Source organism: Canis lupus, chromosome 22 (genome assembly GCF_003254725.2).
Source record: "Canis lupus dingo isolate Sandy chromosome 22, ASM325472v2, whole genome shotgun sequence".
Lineage (NCBI taxonomy): Eukaryota > Metazoa > Chordata > Mammalia > Carnivora > Canidae > Canis > Canis lupus.
Window position 1 is genome coordinate 50,470,845 of NC_064264.1, and position 19,391 is coordinate 50,490,235.

The following is a 19,391-nucleotide window of genomic DNA, read 5'->3' on the forward strand; positions in this document are numbered from 1 at the left end:
TAAGTAATCCTCTTTAGGTGGGGGCATCTTTGCAGAAAATGGTGTGTTAAGATGGGTTGCATAGCCTTTCTCTGTTTAATTTGAACTTTAAATATCAATACTTTAAATAGAGTGTAATCTTTAATGATTATAGAATGCTGAGATGATGTTCACGTACTGAAGGTTGCAGTATTACACATCTTTTTTGGAGTTTACACTTTCCAAAAGCAGTCAGGACCTTTATTTGGTCATTCTCATAGTTTTTACCCCCTTTCTTTCTAATTTTATAAGTGATCAGGTTTATGTTTATCAGAGACTATTCTGCCTGTAGTGAGAAGAACCAATTGGAGATCCAGAAAAATACACTTGGAAGACTAGTTTATTGCAGTAGTCCAGGTGAGAGGGAGGAGCAGGTGCAAGTGGGATTGTTGTGGAGGGAAGCTGGGCCATTGGAAAGCCTCCCTAGTCATCCACACTCTTCAACATCATCTGTCCCCTTCCTCTCTCCCCTTCCCACTGTGCCCTCTGTCTCTTGCTTTGTTGTCAACAAACTGCCCTGTATTCTCAGACATTTTCTCTGAATATTCTGCCACTTACTTGCCTCCACAGAAACCTGGTGGTTGTTTTTCTCCCATAATACATGCCCTTCTGAGATGGGAAGTAAGACTGTTTTTTCCTCTAGTACTGTTCTAGGCCATGTTCCCCTCCCTCTTGGAAAACCCTTGTTCTTTGAAGTTCATATCACCTGGCTATATCACTACCTCCCTTCCCTCTTGGCAACTTCTAAGGTCCCTCCTGTGCATTTGAAGGCCAGCAACCAGTTCATGGTCTATCTCTCTGCCTCAGTATAACCATTAGTCCTTATATTTTCTCTCCATCCATGGATCCCATTCCTGTTTTTCTATTCTTTATCCAGCTTAGATACCCTGGCCTATAATTGTAGTATTTTGCTTACATATACCCTCAACTTCCTCAACCCCTTTGTTCTTCCATTATTCTCAAACTTAGATGAACTTAGCCAGTTTCTTTATGGCTACAACACGCAAGGTACCTGAGCATTGCTGGGGAAAACTATACACCAGAAGCAGATTGTGCATGACGTCCTGCTGTGGCTGAGCATTCAACACTGGGTGGTAGTTTTTCTGGTTTTCTGATAAGCTCATCTCTCTTTTCTTCATGACTATTTCATGACGTCTCTATTCACACTTTTTACTTTCCTTCCCCAATTTATACTACTCCTGAGTATCCTGCTTCTCCCCACTACCAGCTGTCTAGACTACTATAGTTTTCGTTTTTGTTTCGTCTCATTCATTCTCCAAGCTGTAGCCTGACCGATCTTTAAAAAAGACCAAGTTGATGATGTTACTCTCAAATTGGAATCCTTCAGTTTTCCCATTTCCCCCCAACTGGCTACCATGCTTACCTTGGTTTTTTGTCCTTGGCACCTTGGTTACAGGAGTAAACTCTTTTTTGCCTCTGGGACTTTTTACATGAAATTCCCTCTGGGATATTTCCTCTGGATATTACCGCCCACCCACTGCTACCAACTAATTTCTACTCACTTTTCAGACCTCGTCATAAATATCACCTCCTCCTGAGAGTTCTTTCTTCCTGTGAGGAGTAAACAGTAATGAGAATTAAGAAAAGAGTATATAATTGCTAAAGAAGATTTGTGAACTTTCAGAATACTGTTTTAGCAGCCAGATTGTAGAAGGTTATGAGAAAAAGTTACACAGTAGGAGAAAAGGTACCGAACACTTGTTCTAGAGCCTATCAGAGAAATAAAGGAAAGAAGCAGTTTGGTGGTTGGAGGGCATAGTGGGTCAACTCCCCATCTGTGAAAATATAGGAGTCCTGTACGTGCACAGAGGCAGAAGAAGCAGCCAGTGTGTGAGATATCAGTAAAGGAAAGATGGTTCAATGATGCCAAAAAATAAGAGGACTGATGTCTTGTGGCTTCAATTTGGGTAAAGAAAAGAGGGGGTCATCTGCCAAGAGTGTGGGTCAGAATTCATGTGATAATTAATGTAGATTTGATGCACTTGAGTCCTAGGTCTATTTAAACTAAATACATGAAATCTGTATATCTGGGTTAGGGTTTCTAAACAAAGATGTTGTGTCTTTGGGTTGTTTTTTAAATATAGTTTTAAAATAATTTAAAGTAGTTTAGTATTTTCATAGTGCTTAGAACATTTCCGTGATACTGTCTGCCTCAAAGGTATGAAATTTTATTTGTACCCCAGAGTATTATGTCATTTGTCATTTTATTATTGGTCTGTTTTTTTTAATTCCCACACAGAATTTGAATTAATTTGTTAATTTTTATTGTTTGTCAAAGGAAAGGTCTTAAAAATTTCCTATCCCTGAGCAAAACAAAGTTCCTTTCGAATGTTGGAATTTGCCATATCAGAAATAGTAAGTGTATCTTAAATAAAAGGGCTTTGCAACCATAAAACCATAGAGTTTTAGCCTAAATGAGATCTTCAGCATTGCTCATGCAGGTGCCTCCTTTTCAGATTAGGAAGAGTTGATACAGAGGGTTTGTCTAAAATACATTGCAAAATTGGGTGCTGGAAATGAAATCAAGACATCTATGACCAGAGAAATTGAAATGAATATTTGTGTCTTAACCAAAATGAAGTTTTAGAAGAATAGCTGTTATGTGTTGTGTGCCCATTAGTGAAAGGTATAAAGTAAATATTGACTTCATGATACCATGAGAGAGGAAAATAGATCCTTTTACTTCTCCTCACCTTTATAGTTTTTAATATATAACATATACAGAACAAAGTTTAAATAGTATGAATAGATTTACAGTAAAAAGCAAGCCTCCCTTCCATCCCTGTCCCTCAACCCCTCCTCTCCTCTTATATATTTTCCTAGAGATATTCTGTACATTTACAAAATGCACTTAGAGGTTTTTTTTTCCTTAACAAATGATTAATGCTATCAATTTCTTGGGTGTGGTTTCATACCAATTTGTAGAGAGATGCCTCCTTTTTAAAGAAAGGGTGTTAAGTTCTTCTATATGCTACAAGATGTGTTTATATGATATACTTTAAGGACATCTTGGCTGGGTATAAAATTGGGGGGCAACATTTTTCTTTTTAGTACTTGGACCACATTCCTCTGTGGTCTTATGTATCAGTTTTGTCCTTGAGAAATAAGGCTGACCTGAGGTTTTTGCTTGCTTGTGCCTGATTTCTTAATTTTGCCTAAATCTCCACATAACTCTCTGTATTCTTAAAAGTTCTGTAAACAACATCATTCTACAAATTCAAGGTTTTATTCATTTTGAAAAGTTTTACTCTGTCATGTCTTTGAATTTGTATTTATTCTTTCTTCTTTATAAACCTTTTTGAAAACGTCTTTTGTATATTCTTTGAATCCCATTTTTCCCTCCTCCATGTTTGTTGTCTTCTCTATAAATTTTTATATTGCTAGTCTTTTCTGTTTTATTTTATATGATTTCTCTATGTCTTTGTCTGTCTTTGTAGTCTCATTGATTCTATTTTTGGTTGCTTCTTAAGGTGGCTTTTATCTTTATAATGTTATTTTTCTCTTCATTTTTTTTCTGAGTTCTACCAGCTTGATTTTCATTTCCTTCTGTTGTTGTATGATCTCTTCTTTGAACCTTTGTTTTTCTTCTTTGAGCTCATTTTTTAAAAGAGGAGTCATGTTTCCTATGGTTATCTTTGAGACTTTGCAGAATTATTTATCTGAACTCTTCCTGTGTTTCCTTGAGTAGTTCTTCTTGTGTTATAATACTCTGAATTTACCTTTTTTCTTGATAAAAATGTCTTGCAAATTGTATCCGAAGATCCAGTATTGCTTATTTTCTGATCATTATGTGCAGTCGGGTAGTTGGTTGGGTGTAAGCATGGGCAGCCTACAACTTTGTTAGGCCTATTACTCTAAAACCCTCTCATCAAATCTGTGATTTCCATTGTCCTAGATTTCACTTCCCATTAGTTTTTGGCATGGAAAAGATAGGGTGGTACTTTATGTCAGGTTCTCAGTGTTGTAATAGTGAAACGCCACTTCTACTCCACATCTGCTGTTTCAGTCCCCCTTGGCTAAAGAATTAGGTGTAAACAATGTGTATATGGCATAGTAACAGGAATCTATCTATAGTATTATAATGTTCAAATTCCCTGCTCTCCTCATGCCCTATACTTACATCTAGATTTTGCTCATCTAATGAAAGCATCAATAGAATCATTGCATCTGCTATTGTGAATTATACTTCTTGGTGAAATCTGTTTACAGCTTGAGGACTGAGAAGGCATCTGATCGTTTTCAGCGTGTTTTCTTCCCTCATTTAAATTTGCAGATAGGCTTCGTAGTTTATGATTTGGAGCTATGATAACTTCCTTGCTTCAGTTATAAAGTGAAGTTGCAAAATTATGCTCCTTACTTCTTGGGTTTACAAGGAAATGTTTCTGCATGTCTGTCACATCCGCTTCCTCACAAGCCCTCTCCCTTCTACCTTTAGTAAAGGGAGAGGGGGAGGAAACACTTCAGTGTAAGCAGTGTCATTCCAATACCATGGTGCTTTAGGTTTCTTTCCCTTACTCCGGCCATCACTGCTGGATGGAATTTGGGTGCAGGCAAAAAGGGTCTTTAGGCACGTGGTTGGACTCACCTCATAACTATAGAGGTGGGAAAGAGAGTGCAGACCCACGGTGTCTTTATAAGGCTTTGCTGCAAGGACCTGGACCTGTGACTGACTGTCAGGTGATGATTTATCCTCTTTGTCACTGAAGAAGCCTATGCTACCCATAGTTCTGGTTACTACTTGCCTGTAGCCATGGAGTTCTCTGTACTATGTTGTCTTTATCCTGGCCCAGACTTTGTTATCTCACTAAAACAGGTAGAAACTTCTGGATTCCTATCATGGTGTGCTTGCGTCATCTATCCAGCTTCTTCCACTGTCAGTGCTGTGCTTTTGGTTACACACCACATTAGGAATGTCATGACAGCAAGTACTGGGCTTTAGTAGAAGCCTACTGCCTCTCCAGACTATGGACCAGAAGTAGACCTCCAGCGCAGATATTTTTAGGATACCTGATACTTGTCAGAATGTTTTCACACATTTCTTTCCATTTCTACTTCCTACCCAAAGGAGATGGGGAGGTCTCTGATCTTTGATTTCTGATACTCTCATCTGCCCTCTGTGTCTTTCCTTCATGTAATTCATAGAACTTGAAAAGGACTTTTCCCCCTGGGTTTCTGTCTAGAAGAAACTTTCCTTCTGTCTTTCTTCCCAAATTAACATTCATGTTCACTCATCCAGTAGCAGAGGATGCAGGTAGATAAATTATTAGTAAGGGAAGATAAAGGTGGTTCAAACATAACTATTTTCAGTTTTTGAAGAAGTAGACTTCCCTCCCTCTGTTTTTGTTTTTAAAATCATTTTATTTTATTAGAGATTTTTTTATTATTATTAAAGATTTTTTATTTATTTGAGAGCGAGTGAGCAGGGAGGGAGGGGAAGAGAGAGAGAGAGAGAATTTCAGGCAGACTCCTCACTAGGTGCAGAGCCTGACATGGGGCTTTATCTCAAGACTCTGAGATCACAAGCTGAGCTGAAATCAAGTCAAACGCTTAACCGACTCAGCCACCCAGGCAACTCTGTTTTTGTTTTTAAAAGTCAGATTTCTTGGGACCCCTGGGTGGCTCAGAGGTTAAGCGTCTGCCTTCAGCCCAGGGCATAATGCTGGAGTCCTGGGACTGAGTCCCACATCGGGCTCCCTGCATGGAGCCTGCTTTTCTCTCTGCCTGTGTCTCTGCCTCTTTCTCTCTGTGCCTCTCATGAATAAATAAATAAAATCTTTAAAAAAAAGTCAGATTTGTTGAGATATAATTAATAAAAAAGTTTACTCTTTAATTGTATGGTTTGATTGAGTTTTGACAAATCTGTACAGTCATATAATCACCACCAAAATCAAGATTTAGAACATTTCACCGCATAGAGTTCACTTATGCCCTTTGTTTATCAAGCTTATCCTCATACACCCGTAGCCCCTAGCAACAGCTGACCTGGTTTCTGCTTTTTCTCAAATGTTCTATAGATGGAATCATACTTATGTTCCATATACTCTTTTGCGCCAGCCTTCTTTCACTTAGCAGAATACTTTTGAGATGCTTATTGCTCTTTTTCTGTTGTGTGGATATACTGTTTTTGTCCATTATATTTGGTTCATTGGACTTTTGGGGTCTTTCCAGTATGAGGTAGATGTAAACTTTCTGTGTATATATTCTGCTATCATAAACAAGCTTCTGTGAACGTTCATGCACACTCTATGTGTACATATGTCTCCACTCCTCAGGGGTTTTCTAAAGCAGATCTATTCTGCATTCCTGTCTGCAGTGTATGAAAGTTTCAGTTACTTCACATGTTTGTCAGCTCTTAGTATTATCACTCCTTTGCATTTTAGCCATTCTTGTGGATGGACAGTGCTATTTCATTATAATTTTGTTTTTCCCTAATGACCACTCAGTGATGTGCTTATCGTCCATTTCTCTTTTTTTTTTTTTTTTTTTTAAAGATTTTATTTACTTATTCATGAGAGACACACACAGAGAGGCAGAGACACAGAGGGAGAAGCAGGCTCCATGCAGGGAACCCGACATGGGACTCGATCCCAGGTCTCTAGGATTGCGCCCTGGGCCAAAGGCGGCACTAAACCACTGAGCCCCCCGGGCTGCCCCATTTCTCTTCTTCGATGAAGTGTCTGGTCAAATCTTTTGCCCATTTTTAAAGAAATTCAGTCAGTTTTCTTATTGTCTTATGAAAGAGAATTCTTTTTTAAAAAATTATTTATTCATGAGAGACACAGAGAGAAAGAGAGAGAGAGAGAGAGGCAGAGACACAGGCAAAGGGAGAAGCAGGCTCCATGCAGGGAGCCTGATGTGGGACTCAATTCCAGGACCCCAGGATCAAGCCCTGGGCTGAAGGCAGATGCTTAACTGCTGGGCCACCCAGGCATCCACCTGAGATTTTGGACTCTGATCCTTTATGTGTTTTGCAAATATTCTCCCCCAACCTGGGGCTCAACTGCCCTTTCCTTAACAGTGTCTTTCAAATAAATTTATAATTTTGATGAAGTCTAATTCATCTGTTTTTACTTGTAAGATTTATATTTCTTAAAAAAAAAAAAAAGATTTATATTTCTTATGTCCTAAGACATCTTTGCCTGGATCAAGATCATTAAGGTTTTCTCTTAGGAGTTTTTTATTTTTACACTTTATATTTAGTTTTCATGGTTTTGAATTGATTTTTTTTTTTTAAATTGTGGGATAGAAGTCAGGTTTATTTGTTTGAATATGGATGTTTAATTGTTTCAGTGCTATTTGTTCATAAACTGTTTTTGCCATTTAATGTCTTAGCACTTTAAAAAAAATCCATTAACCCTTTATATATAGGTCTCTGAACTCTCATTTTCTTCTATTAATGACTATGTCTATTCTTACACCAGTGTCTTGATTAGTGTAGCTTAATGAGAAGTCTCTTTTAAAAAAATATTTTATTTAAATTCAATTTACCAACATATAATATAACACCCAGTGCTCATCTCGTCAAGTGATTGAGAAGTCTTAAAGTCAGGGGACGTAAGTTCTCCAAATTTGTTAATTTTTCAAAATTATCTTTATTCTATATCCTTGCTTTTCCATGTATTTTAGAATCTGCTACCAAAACAAAACAAAACAAAACAAAACAAACCTGTTGGGATATTACAATGAATATATAAATTGGTTTGGGAGAGAACTTATATCTTAATAATACTAAAACTTCTATTTCATGAACATGGTGTATGTGTATGTTTGTGTGTGTATCCATTTTTTTAGGTCTTTAATTTCTCACAAAATATTGCTTCTGATTTTTGAAAAAAGCAAAATCCCTCCTTTCTATTTTCATTTGTTACTTATTTTTTAACAGCCTTATTGAGATATAATTCACATACCATACAATTTGTATGAATTGTACAACTCAGTAGCTTGTGGTATATATTCCCAGAGCTGTGCAGCCATCACCACATTTTAGAACATTTTCGTTGTGTCAAATAAGAAAGCCCATATCCCATAATAGTCACCCCTCGATCCTTCCATCTATCCCCACACTCCCAACCCAAGGCAACCACTAATCTATTTTATGTCTGTATGGATTTTTCTCTTCTGAACATTTCATTCTAAATGGAACTATGTAATATGTGATCCTCTATAACTGGCTTTTCAGTTAGTATGTTTTCAGGCTTCGTCCACATAGTAGCATCTATCGGCATTTCATTCTTTTTTACTATCAAATGATATTCTATTATATGAGTGTGATACATTTTGTTTGAACATTCTTAAAAATAGTTTTCTTTAGTCAGTGGTAAATTGATTCTTCCTCTACAGAAGTTGACTAGATTGGATTCTTTTCTCAATTCCCCCTCATAAGTCCTAAAAATGACAATTACAATTTCATTCTGTCACCTCTGTTGATTTAAAATGAATATCAAATACAAATTTTTAAATGCTTGCCATTAAAAATTTTTCCTTATAGCTTCTAACTTTCCTTTTTGACAAATAAAACTTTTATAACTGAACATTGGCCTTTTAAAATCTTTTTAAATTTAGAAGCCATGTCAAAACAAATATTTTTTTCAGTTTTAAAAGGTATCTTTAGCATTTAATATTTGTAAAAACTCTATTAGGAGCTTCTTTTGGAAATCTTTCATAACATAAGGATATATTTAATTCGGGGAGAGGTGCTAAATAGATAATTTTAAAATGTATTATTGCTGCTTCACAGATCTTTCTCATCTAGTGTTTTAATAGTAAATAATTTATGAGGTAGTATGATTATCTGACCTTATTTTTAAAACTCATTCAAGGATAGTGGAACCATTAGGGATGGGAGAAAGGAGAAAATACTTAGTACCTACCATGACAGGAATGTTGGTAGAGGGTTTTATATGTTAACTTCTTTAATCTTACAGTACCCTTTTGGATAGATATTTTTACTCTATTTTAGTTTGGCAGCTAAGGTTCAGAGATGTCAAATGCTCCAGCTTAGTTAAGTAGCTCTAACTTAGTAAAACAGCAATGTCACGTGAGACCCAAGCCAATGTTCCTTCTTCCCACTATCTAAAGTCCGTATAGATGTATAAGGACACACTAAACACACTAAACAGTAACGTCTCCACATCTTTTATTTTACTAAGTATTGTTTAAGAGAATTAAGAGAGAGGGAAGGAATCGTTAGGGATCATGTGTCTTGACTTTGCTACAGGGTTATTCTGAACCCTGAACAAACTTAAATATCCCTTTGTTAGGTTGTTTACTGTAGAGTTAAAATATTAGTTATTGTCTTCTTAGCACTCATATACACGAGTTGGGTAATCCGTGAGTGAAAAGGAAGCAATAACTAACAATACTTATTTTATTTTTTTAAGGTTTCATTTATTTATTCATGAGAGACACAGAGGGAGAGAGGCAGAGGCACAACACAGGCAGAGGAAGAAGCAGGCTCCACGCAGGGAGCCCGATGTGGGACTCGATCCCAGGTCTCCAGGATTAGGCCCTGGGCTGAAAGCAACGCTAAACCGCTGAGCCAATATACTTGCCAATACTTGGGTGAAGTATTTCACCCAATACTTATTATTTTAATTTAACATTGCTTTTTTTTTTCTTTCAGTTACTTTTATATTATTTATTTGGAAATTAGAATTTTTCTCTTGAAAGTATCTATTTTAAAAGATTATGAAGGTTTTCTTACATCTTCATAAATGATGACTTGATGAAATTAGTCATTTATGATCGACAAAAATATGACAGAACTTTTGCAAAGTTCAAATGGACTTTTAATATTCAACACTAAAGAATTTTGCCTAATTAAAGCTTCTGTTTAATTAAGATAACAATGCATAGTCCTTCATTAAAATTAACACAGAAAAAGTTCTTTCTTGGTCCTTGGAGAGGATATTATATGCAAGCCCTGATGTTGGGTTGCAAAATGTCACTGGAATTTATATGCATTACTTGTCTAATTGCAGTAAATGTAGCATGTCCAGATAGGTTTAGAGTTAGAAGGCTGTTTGTTACTTACTGGAAATCACTTGAAACCTCAGTACCCAGAGGCAGCTGTGCCCAGGTCCTTCACCTCTCCCCAGAGATGGCTGAGAAGACTCTTGTTGGACCCTGTCTTTCATGGAGGGAGCAGTAAACATGACAGGTTGTTTGGGAGCCATCTGTTTAAAATGGCTGCTGCTTTGTATGCAGCAATGAACTTGAGATCAGTTTTCTGTCTTTCTTCATGGTAACCATCTTACTTGGTGTCACAACAGGTGGAAGTTGATGGGTCGAAACTAAATGTGACCAGCACGTGGAACCTGGCTTCCCCCTTATTGTCTGTCAGCGTCGATGGCATTCAGAGGACGATACAGGTAAGTACTCCTATAATTTACTTTGAGGAGTCCGGCAAGTCTAGAATCCTGACTAGCACCTGGGTGGTTAATACTGACAGATACAGTTGCAAGAAGCCACATTTATTCATCTCCTACATTTTATGGTTGAAAACATTTTTCCTACTTTGGAGGATCTTGAAGCAAGTCTTATTCCGAGGAATCAATATTTCTTTTTTTCAGGCCATCCAGGAAAGTTAGTATATGTTACCATACTTTGTCCTACATAAAGTATCTTGTGTGCTTTGCTAAAAATTTTTGTTGCCATTTTGGGTTTGTAGTTATAAAATATGACTTCATTACCTTTCTTTTCTGTGTAATTGAGATTGTGTAGCATTAGATCAGCAGAAAGGCGAGCTGTGTTCAGCTTGACTTGCTAGAACACATTGATGCCTTTTAAAAATAGAATGGTCTTAATTTTTTAACCTATATTTTCCCTCCAAAGTATGATTTCTTGCATTGAGAAAATGACTTGAAATCCAGAATTGATTGAATGTTCTTTGTCATCAGTAACCTCCATTTTAAAGTAGACAGCTATTGAAAGAGATTCTGCCCAAATTCCTTCAGCTCACCTTAGTTAAGGTTTAGGGCTCCAGGGAAAACAAAACAAAGAACACCATGTAACATGTGATGGTCACATGCAAATAAAAAATCATAACCTTCTCCCCATAGTACTAAATACTTATTCTTTTAGGGTTTTTTTTAACACGAAAATATTTTTATGTTTCCTTAACTTGATTTTGCACAGGAAACTGAATTTTATACAGGAAAATGATTTTTAAAGCATAGAGAAATCAAGAGAATCACAGATAAAAACTCTCTATAGCAGATTCACATATACCTCTATTAGAGATAGAAGCCTCCACTAAATATTTGATAACTAAATTGATTTCTAAGCTAGGCCATTGGGTATATTTTCTTTATGGTTCTAAGAAATCTTAACTCTTAGGAATGAGCTTTATATTTTGACTTTGATTTTGTAGCTTGCTACAGTTATTTTATTCTCTCATATTTTCTTATAAATTCTAACTATGAGGTGAAACACTTTAAGATCCTTGGAAAAAATATCAGTGCATAATTTCACATTACTTAAGATCCATTTATTGTGTCTTCAAAAAACATGGGTTTATAATACTTGTGTTCCATTAAATGTACTCTGCACTGAATGTACTGTGGCCAGTGACACTTGTTCTGGTTGGGGACATAGAGTAACCTCCCAGGAGCGGGTATAGAGAGGGGAAGGAACTGCTCCCCAAAGCGGCATATCAGGATATTTTCAGTTTCCTTCTCAATGACTGCAGGTAGGTAACTTGATGGCCCTTTCATATGTAGAGTTCCTAGCTATGTTAATGCTGGATATGTATTTAGAATAATTCCCAGAAATATTTTTTTTATCATAAGGATACAGTTCAGTAAATTCCTTTTTATTCTTTTTTTTTTTAATCTTTTTTTTTTTTTAATTTTTATTTATTTATGATAGTCACAGAGAGAGAGAGAGAGAGGGGCAGAGACACAGGCAGAGGGAGAAGCAGGCTCCATGCACCGGGAGCCTGATGTGGGATTCGATCCCGGGTCTCCAGGATCGCGCCCTGGGCCAAAGGCAGGCGCCAAACTGCTGCACCACCCAGGGATCCCTCCTTTTTATTCTTGTTAAGTTCTTTGCTTTAAAAAAAAAAGTCATTAATCTGAAATCAATGACCCCTTAAGGCAAACCCCCTGACTCTTTAGAGGAGGTCATTGCTTCCAGTTAAATACTATCTCATTGGAAGGAAATAAACTCAGAGAGGTATAATTGGTATACTGGATAAAAACCAAACAAACTTAATTACTCTAAAAAAAGGTGAGGAAAGTTTTTCTTTACCTGAATAGGTGAACTTTATACACTTGTTATGGTCATTAGCATTCAGTGGTGACATTTTTTATCTCCAAAATGTAATGTGGTCCCCATGAAATTAATAACATAATAAGAATAAATAATACATAATATTTACTCTGTATCAGGTATAGTTCTGAGCACAGTGCATATATATATTGATTTCATCTTCATGGCAACTGTATGAAGTAGGTGTTATAATGTATGCTTTCATAAATGAAGCACCTGAGGCTCAGAGAAAGTAAGTGACTTGCTCAAGGTCACATGGCTGATAGCAGGTATAACCAGGATTTACATCCAAGCAGGCTCGCTATGGGACCTATGCTGTTAGGTATCACACTCTGCTGAAGCAGTCTAGGCAACTGTTCTGAGATTACAAATCTAGGAGGAAACTGAGCAGAAATTTGAATGCTGGCACCATAACCCCAGAGTGTGTGCTACATAGTACTATCTTATTTTCTCCTTCAGAGTTCTTCAAATAATATTTTACCTTTCATGCTTTAAGCCAATGATACTCAAACTCTGACATGCTTCAGAATTACCCAGATGGCTGGACCTACCCCTGGAGTTTACCCCAGTGTAGTAGGTCTGGGCTAGGTGTACATTTCTTTTTTCTTTTTTTTTTTTTAATTTTTTTTTTAAAGAGATCTTATTTATTTATTCATGATAGACAGACAGAGAGAGAGAGAGAGAGAGAGGCAGAGACGCAGGCAGAGGGAGAAGCAGGCTCCATACCAGGAGCCCGACGTGGGACTCAATCCCAGGACTCCAGGATCATGCCCTAGGTGTGCATTTCTAATAAGTTCTCCAGTCATGCCAATGCTGCTAGTCCAGGGGGAACAGTTTGAGAATCATTGCTTCAGAGAATAAGCTGAGTGTGATGAGCAAAAGTGAAGCAAGTAGGAACCAAGTCATTTGAAACCTTGCTAATTAATTACATACTGTGGCCTCTGCCTTATCCGTGCGTGGCCAGTGGGACCCGTGGATGAGTGTTCAAAAAGGAAATGGTGTGGAGAGCATTGGAATTTAGGAAGAGTTTGGTTCTAGTTGCATTGTAGAGAGAGGATGCAAGGAAAATGAGACTAGATGCAGAGAGAGAAGTTAGGATGAGCTTCAAAAACAGAGGAGGGAAATCATCTTGTCTCAGTCTTTTCAGTCAGAACAAGAGCATTGTGTGGTTAAGGGATTTGAAAAGACAGGAGAACGAATACTAGCTTCACAGTGTTCTTTGTGGCTTTCTCTTCCACCTGCCTTAAGCATAGGCAGATCTTCAGGGTTGGTGCCCAGCTGCCTTTTCTCTGTGTTGACTTCCTGGGCTGAGTTGCCCAAGACTTTCAGTTCAATACTTCTAAATAGCTGTGGAAATGCTACTGTGTGTTTCAAAGAAGAACTCTGGGGTGGATATGACCACAGTGTTTTTAAAGTGATTTTATAGTAATAATGACTGGGTTTTTTCCCCTGGATTTTTGTGCCTACATTTAAACTTTTTATTATTAAGTATTCTATATACACAAATATGTATTAATCTGTATATAAACTAAAGAAGAATACAGCAAAAACCCAATTACTTACCATCTAGATTAAAAAATACTCCTGACTTTCTCTGTGCTCTTGCTTAATTAAATTGTTCCTCCTGCTCCCCTTGGTGGGTAACTACCATCCCAATTTTTAATTTCTTTTTTTTTTTTAATTTCATTTTTAAATGCATCCCTTACTTCCTCTTCTTTAGGAATATTATATATACAGTGCAACTATAAACAATATGTTGTTTAGTTTTTGATGTCTTTGAGCTTTGTGTCATTGGCACCATACTCTCTCTTTGCTTCTCTGAGTTGCCTTTTCCTCTAGTATTATGTTTGTGAGATTGGTCATGGGGATGCATGTAGCTTTATTTATTTCCATGCTATATGTTATTAAGTCATGTAAATATACCATGATTTATTCTTTCTCCCCTAAGTAGATATTTGTGTTACTTATTTTGTTTTCAGAACATTTCTCTGTATGTTTCTTCTTGAAATAAGAGTTTTTCCAAGGAATATGCCAGTAGAACAGCTTGGTTATAGGGACTATGTATTCTTAATCTTACACAGTAATGCCAAATGGTTTTTCCGATGTGGCTGTACCAATGTATATGTCTATCAGTGCTGCTGGTATCAACAATATGAATAATAAGAAAACCTTATTGTATACTTACATACAACATATTACATACAAAACATATTGTATACTATGTCAGGCACTGACTATTCTATATGCTTCATTTGTATTAAAGTATTTAATCCCCACACCAATCCAATGTACTGATGTTATCCTGCATTTTGCAGTTGGGGAACTGAGGCCTTCTAGATACTAAATTGCTTGCCCAAGTCATTCTGCTAATAAATGGAAGAGCCAGGATTTGAACCCAGGAATCTGTGCCTTTAACAATTTTGCTTCACATCCTAGATAACTCTTGGTATCCAGACTATGTAAGTTTTTCCTGACTGGTGGGTTTAAATGGTATCTCTTTGTGGTTTTATTTATTTATTTATTTATTTTTTAAAGATTTTATTTATTTATTCGTGATAGTTACACAGAGAGAGACAGAGAGGCAGATACACAGGCAGAGGGAGAAGCAGGCTCCATGCAGGGAGCCCGACGTGGGATTCGATCCCAGGCCTCCAGGATCGTGCCCCGAGCCAAAGGCAGGCGCCAAACCGCTGCGCCACCCAGGGATCCCTCTCTTTGTGGTTTTAATATATATTGGTTAGTAATGACAATGAGCATTTGAAAAATATATTTATTGAAAAAAAATTTAAAAATATATTTATTGATACTGCTTTTTCTCTTTTGCAAACTGCCTCTTCATGGCTTTTGCCCATTTTTTTTTTATTGGAGTGTTTATCTTTTTCTTATTGATTCATAAAACTTCATATTTTGTGAAATTTTGATCCTCTGTTAGTGGCTCATATAGTAATTCTATGTTTAATTTTTAAGGAACCACTCTACTGTTACCACAGTAGCTGTACCATTTTAAATTCCCACCAGCAATGCACAAGGATTCTAATTTCTGCACATTTTCCTTATTTTCTAGTGATTTTTTTCTTTTATAACAGTATTCCTAATGGGTTGAAGTGGTACCTCATTATAGAACAAAATTCATTTAGATATTAAGAAAACATTCTGAGTACTTCCTAATAGTTGGCCTTCCTTTATCTTTTTACCATGTAACCACTTTACTGCACAAATGGAACTTTTTTAGTGCAAGTAGAAGGAACCTTTAAAAAAAAAAAAGATTTAAAAAAAATTTATTTGGGAGAGAGAGAGAGCATGTGAGTGGGGGAAGGGGCAGCAGAGGGGGAGGGAGAGAGAGAGAGAGAGAGATAGAATCTCAAGCACTTCCACCTCAGACTGAGAAATTTCTGTGGGGAGATGGGAGTGTTGTTGCTTTCTTCTCCCTTGCTTTATATACTCTCCCACTTCGTACTTGCATTCCGAGTTCTCTCCAAAGTTGAAGTTTGGGGTAAAGAGAGGAGGAACATGGTAAGAACTAGGGTGACCCAGGCTAATGTAACCGGTCATTCATTATTTTGGGGGCATGGCAAGCATCCAAAGTTGGCTGTTGTCTTTAAGGACACTTCTGTGGATTTGGGAGAATTTCTCACCTGCAGAACTCTTAAAGTCTGCTCGTTTTTTTTCAATTGCCTTTACCCTCCCGTTTCACATCGCTCCAGGTTTTCCTATTGAACAAGATCTCTCATAATGACCTAGCTTGAGTTTCTTCTGCATGATCTATATCTGGGCCACAAGAAATAATTATAAATGCATGCCTCATCAAACTCTTTTCTTCCTGCTTTGTCACCAAAACAATTGCTGATCTTACCTAGGTGTCCTTCAAAACCAGGAGATACATGGAAAACCAAGTGATTCTTATAAAATCCCTTTCACTTAGCTTAAAGTATTCAACCTTGAACCCAAAGTATTGGGTTCTTAGCTTAAGAACTCACCTCCACTGATTAATTTTTCATATTCTCTTAAGGTGGGAGATTCTCTTAAGGTGGGGCAATTGTTAGTTTTGCAGTTCCTAGCATGTTCTACTAGGTAGCTAGTCTAGCATCCTAAGGTTATGTGAGTACTTAACACCTATTTAGGTTTTTTGTTTTTTTTTTTTTAAGATTTTATTTATTTATTCATGAGAGACACAGAGAGAGTCAGAGACATAGGCAGAAGGAGAAGCAGACTCCATGCCGGAAGCCTGAGGTGGGACTCGATCCCAGGACTCCAGGATCACGCCCTGAGCCAAAGGCAGAGGCTCAACCGCTGAGCCACCCAGGCGTCCCAACACCTATTTAGTTTTATAACTGAATCCCTGTGACTACATGAAAAGTAGCAATTAACATCTTTATCTGATTAGATGATAAAATAATTGGGGAAGAAGCATACCCTTTCTTTAGGAATTAGCTCCTTATGCATCCAATGAAATTCAGTCATATCACATTATCTATTTTCCTGGTTTTCATTGGTAAACCTCATAAGCTTAATATTATCCATGAATTTCTTTAAAAATAAATGGTAATTTGGCATGTACCGTCACTTGGATAATGAATTTCATAGATTACTAACTTTTTAATTGATCAAAAATTTCAGTTTTGATTTGACCTTTAATTATTATTGTTGTGCTGAATTCCTGGCAAATGTAAAGTCTCAGTAACTGGACAAATGGATGAGGAGATGAATGCATGGATAGACCTCTTGCATTTTGTAATTTCAGAAATTAAATCTGTCTTGGGGCACCTGGGTAGTTCAATCTGTTGAGCATTCGTTCAGACTCTTGGTTCCAGCTCAGGTTGTGACTCAAGGTTGTGGGATTGGGCCCTGTCGGGCTCCACTTAGTGTGGAATCTGCTTCTGTTCCTGTCCCTGCTCATGTGCTCACTCTTGTGCTCTTGCTCTTCTGCACATGTGCACTCTCTCAAATAAATAAATATATAACTAAATAACTACCTAAATAAATAAATAAAATCTTCAAAACAAAAAACAAAACAAAGAAATCTGTCTTATCTACACTTTTAAGATTTAGATTTTATTTCTTCTAAGAAGTCATCAAATTAAGCTATGTTCATATGGCAGCCTTCTTAGTTGTTTTATCAATTTTCTTTAATTTCCAAACATCTGACATTCACAGATTCTTTTTTTTTTTAAGATTTTAAATTTTTTTTTTTTTTTAGATTTTAATTTTTTATTCATAAGAGACACAGATAGAGAGAGGCAGAGACACAGTCAGAGGAAGAAGCAGACTCCGGGATGCAGTACTCGACCCTAGGACCACAGGATCACACCCTGAGCCAAAGGCAGACACTCAACTGCTGAGCCACCCAGGCATCCCCAAATAAATAAAATCTTAAAAAAAAAAAAAAAAAAAGTAGGTCTAAGTGGTATAATCTGAGAATATACAGTCATTTCTCATTTCTATTGTGGGAAGGTATCGTCTCATTTTCAAATTACCAAATTAAAAAGTGATAAAATGGAGCAGCATTGTCCAATAGAAATCTAATGAACCATATACACACAGTTTTACGTTTCTGAGTAGCCACATTAAGAAGGTAAAAGCAAGGGGCACCTGAATGGCTCAGTTGTTGTGTGTCTGCCTTTGGCTTGGGTTGTGATCCTGGGGTCCTGGGATCCAGTCCCGCATTGAGCTCTCTGCAGGGAGCCTGCTTCTCCCTCTGCCTGTGTCTCTTCCTCTCTGTGTGTCTCTCATGAATAAATAAATAAGGTAAAAACAAGTGAGATTAATTTCACTAATCCATTTCGTTTAACTCCGTATATTCAAAATGTTAGCATTTCAAGACAAAATAATATAAAAAATTATTAATGTGGTATCAGGAACAACACGCCTGACATGCATATAAGAATATACTGATAACAGCTCAAGCAACAGAATGATGAATGTGAAATGTAGTCGTACCAGAACGATGAAATCATGTGTAAAGAAAAGTGTATTCCACAGCTTCTATTTTTAAATTATTTACTATTAAATAAAATGGGAAATTTAGTTTCTTAATTGTACTAGTCACATTTCAAGTCCCCAGTAGACACATGTGGCTAGTGGTTAACTCATAAACAAAACCTTTCCTAAATAAGAGTGCTTGTAGAAGAAAAATGTATTGGTTTTTTCATGCTTCCCTGTGTCAACAACAGTTTGGGTTTTTATCATTTAAAATTAGGAGTAGATGAACTAAATTCACTTTTCAGCAGAAGATGAATTTATCATCTAGTTAATGAACTTTTCACATTTTATTTTAGAACTTTAACAAAAATTAGGACTGTTTTTAATACACAGAATGATTTCTATCCTACAGCATATAGTTAAGTATTGGATCAAATGATTTTCTGTGTTCTGTACATGTAGAGCTTACTGTATGTCTTCATACACCCTAGCACCTATCTAGCATGAAACAAATAGAACTTTCTTTTTCTTTTTAATTTCTGTGACTACACTCTATTCCTTTTTTTTTTTTTTTGACTACACTCTATTCCTGTGAAGCATTCTTTTTTTTACCTTGAAAGAGGCTCTTCAGTTTTACTTTGAACAACTCAAATAGTCTTCCATTTCTTACAGTGTAATTTGTCTGCTGGGATTTAATGTGTTGTTTCTTGTTAGCATTTTACATACTAGATTTTGATTTTGTGTAGTCACGTAGTTTGAACATTTGGAAGCAGAGCTGCCGACTAACTGCTATTGGCCTGTTTCTTTGTGTGGCATGATTTCTTCTATCCACCTGCTCACAGCAGGTTGTCTACAGGCCTGAAGAGTAGCTAAATACTTTTGAAAATATCTTGAGATCCTGCTAAGGTCTAACAATCTCTGCATTTATGTGATGTGAAGCCATTCATGATGTACCTTTGAAGGCTTTTTTTCTTTTTATTTCTCATATTCTTGGTTAAATATTTTCAGGAGAAGATAAATTTATGATAAGTAACAGTACAAAGCTGACTGCGGTACCAGGGCATTCTACATTGAATGGGTTATTGATACTCAACTATGTGGAACTAATTTTCTATGTTAAAGCAGACACATTTGGAATAGTCTCACATGAATGTCATGTTATT

The 19,391-nt window shown here is 36.7% G+C and overlaps 1 protein-coding gene across 5 annotated transcripts in view; it reads left to right on the forward strand.

The window, feature by feature from the left end:
- Window positions 1–19,391, forward strand: part of PCCA (propionyl-CoA carboxylase subunit alpha) — a 462,094-nt gene that overhangs the window by 352,562 nt on the left and 90,141 nt on the right. For all 5 annotated transcript variants that reach the window (XM_049099422.1, XM_025440953.2, XM_049099423.1 and 2 more), the window contains one exon: window positions 10,311–10,409. In XM_049099422.1, coding sequence (XP_048955379.1) covers window positions 10,311–10,409 — 99 coding nt within the window. The remainder of the gene's footprint in view (window positions 1–10,310; window positions 10,410–19,391) is intronic.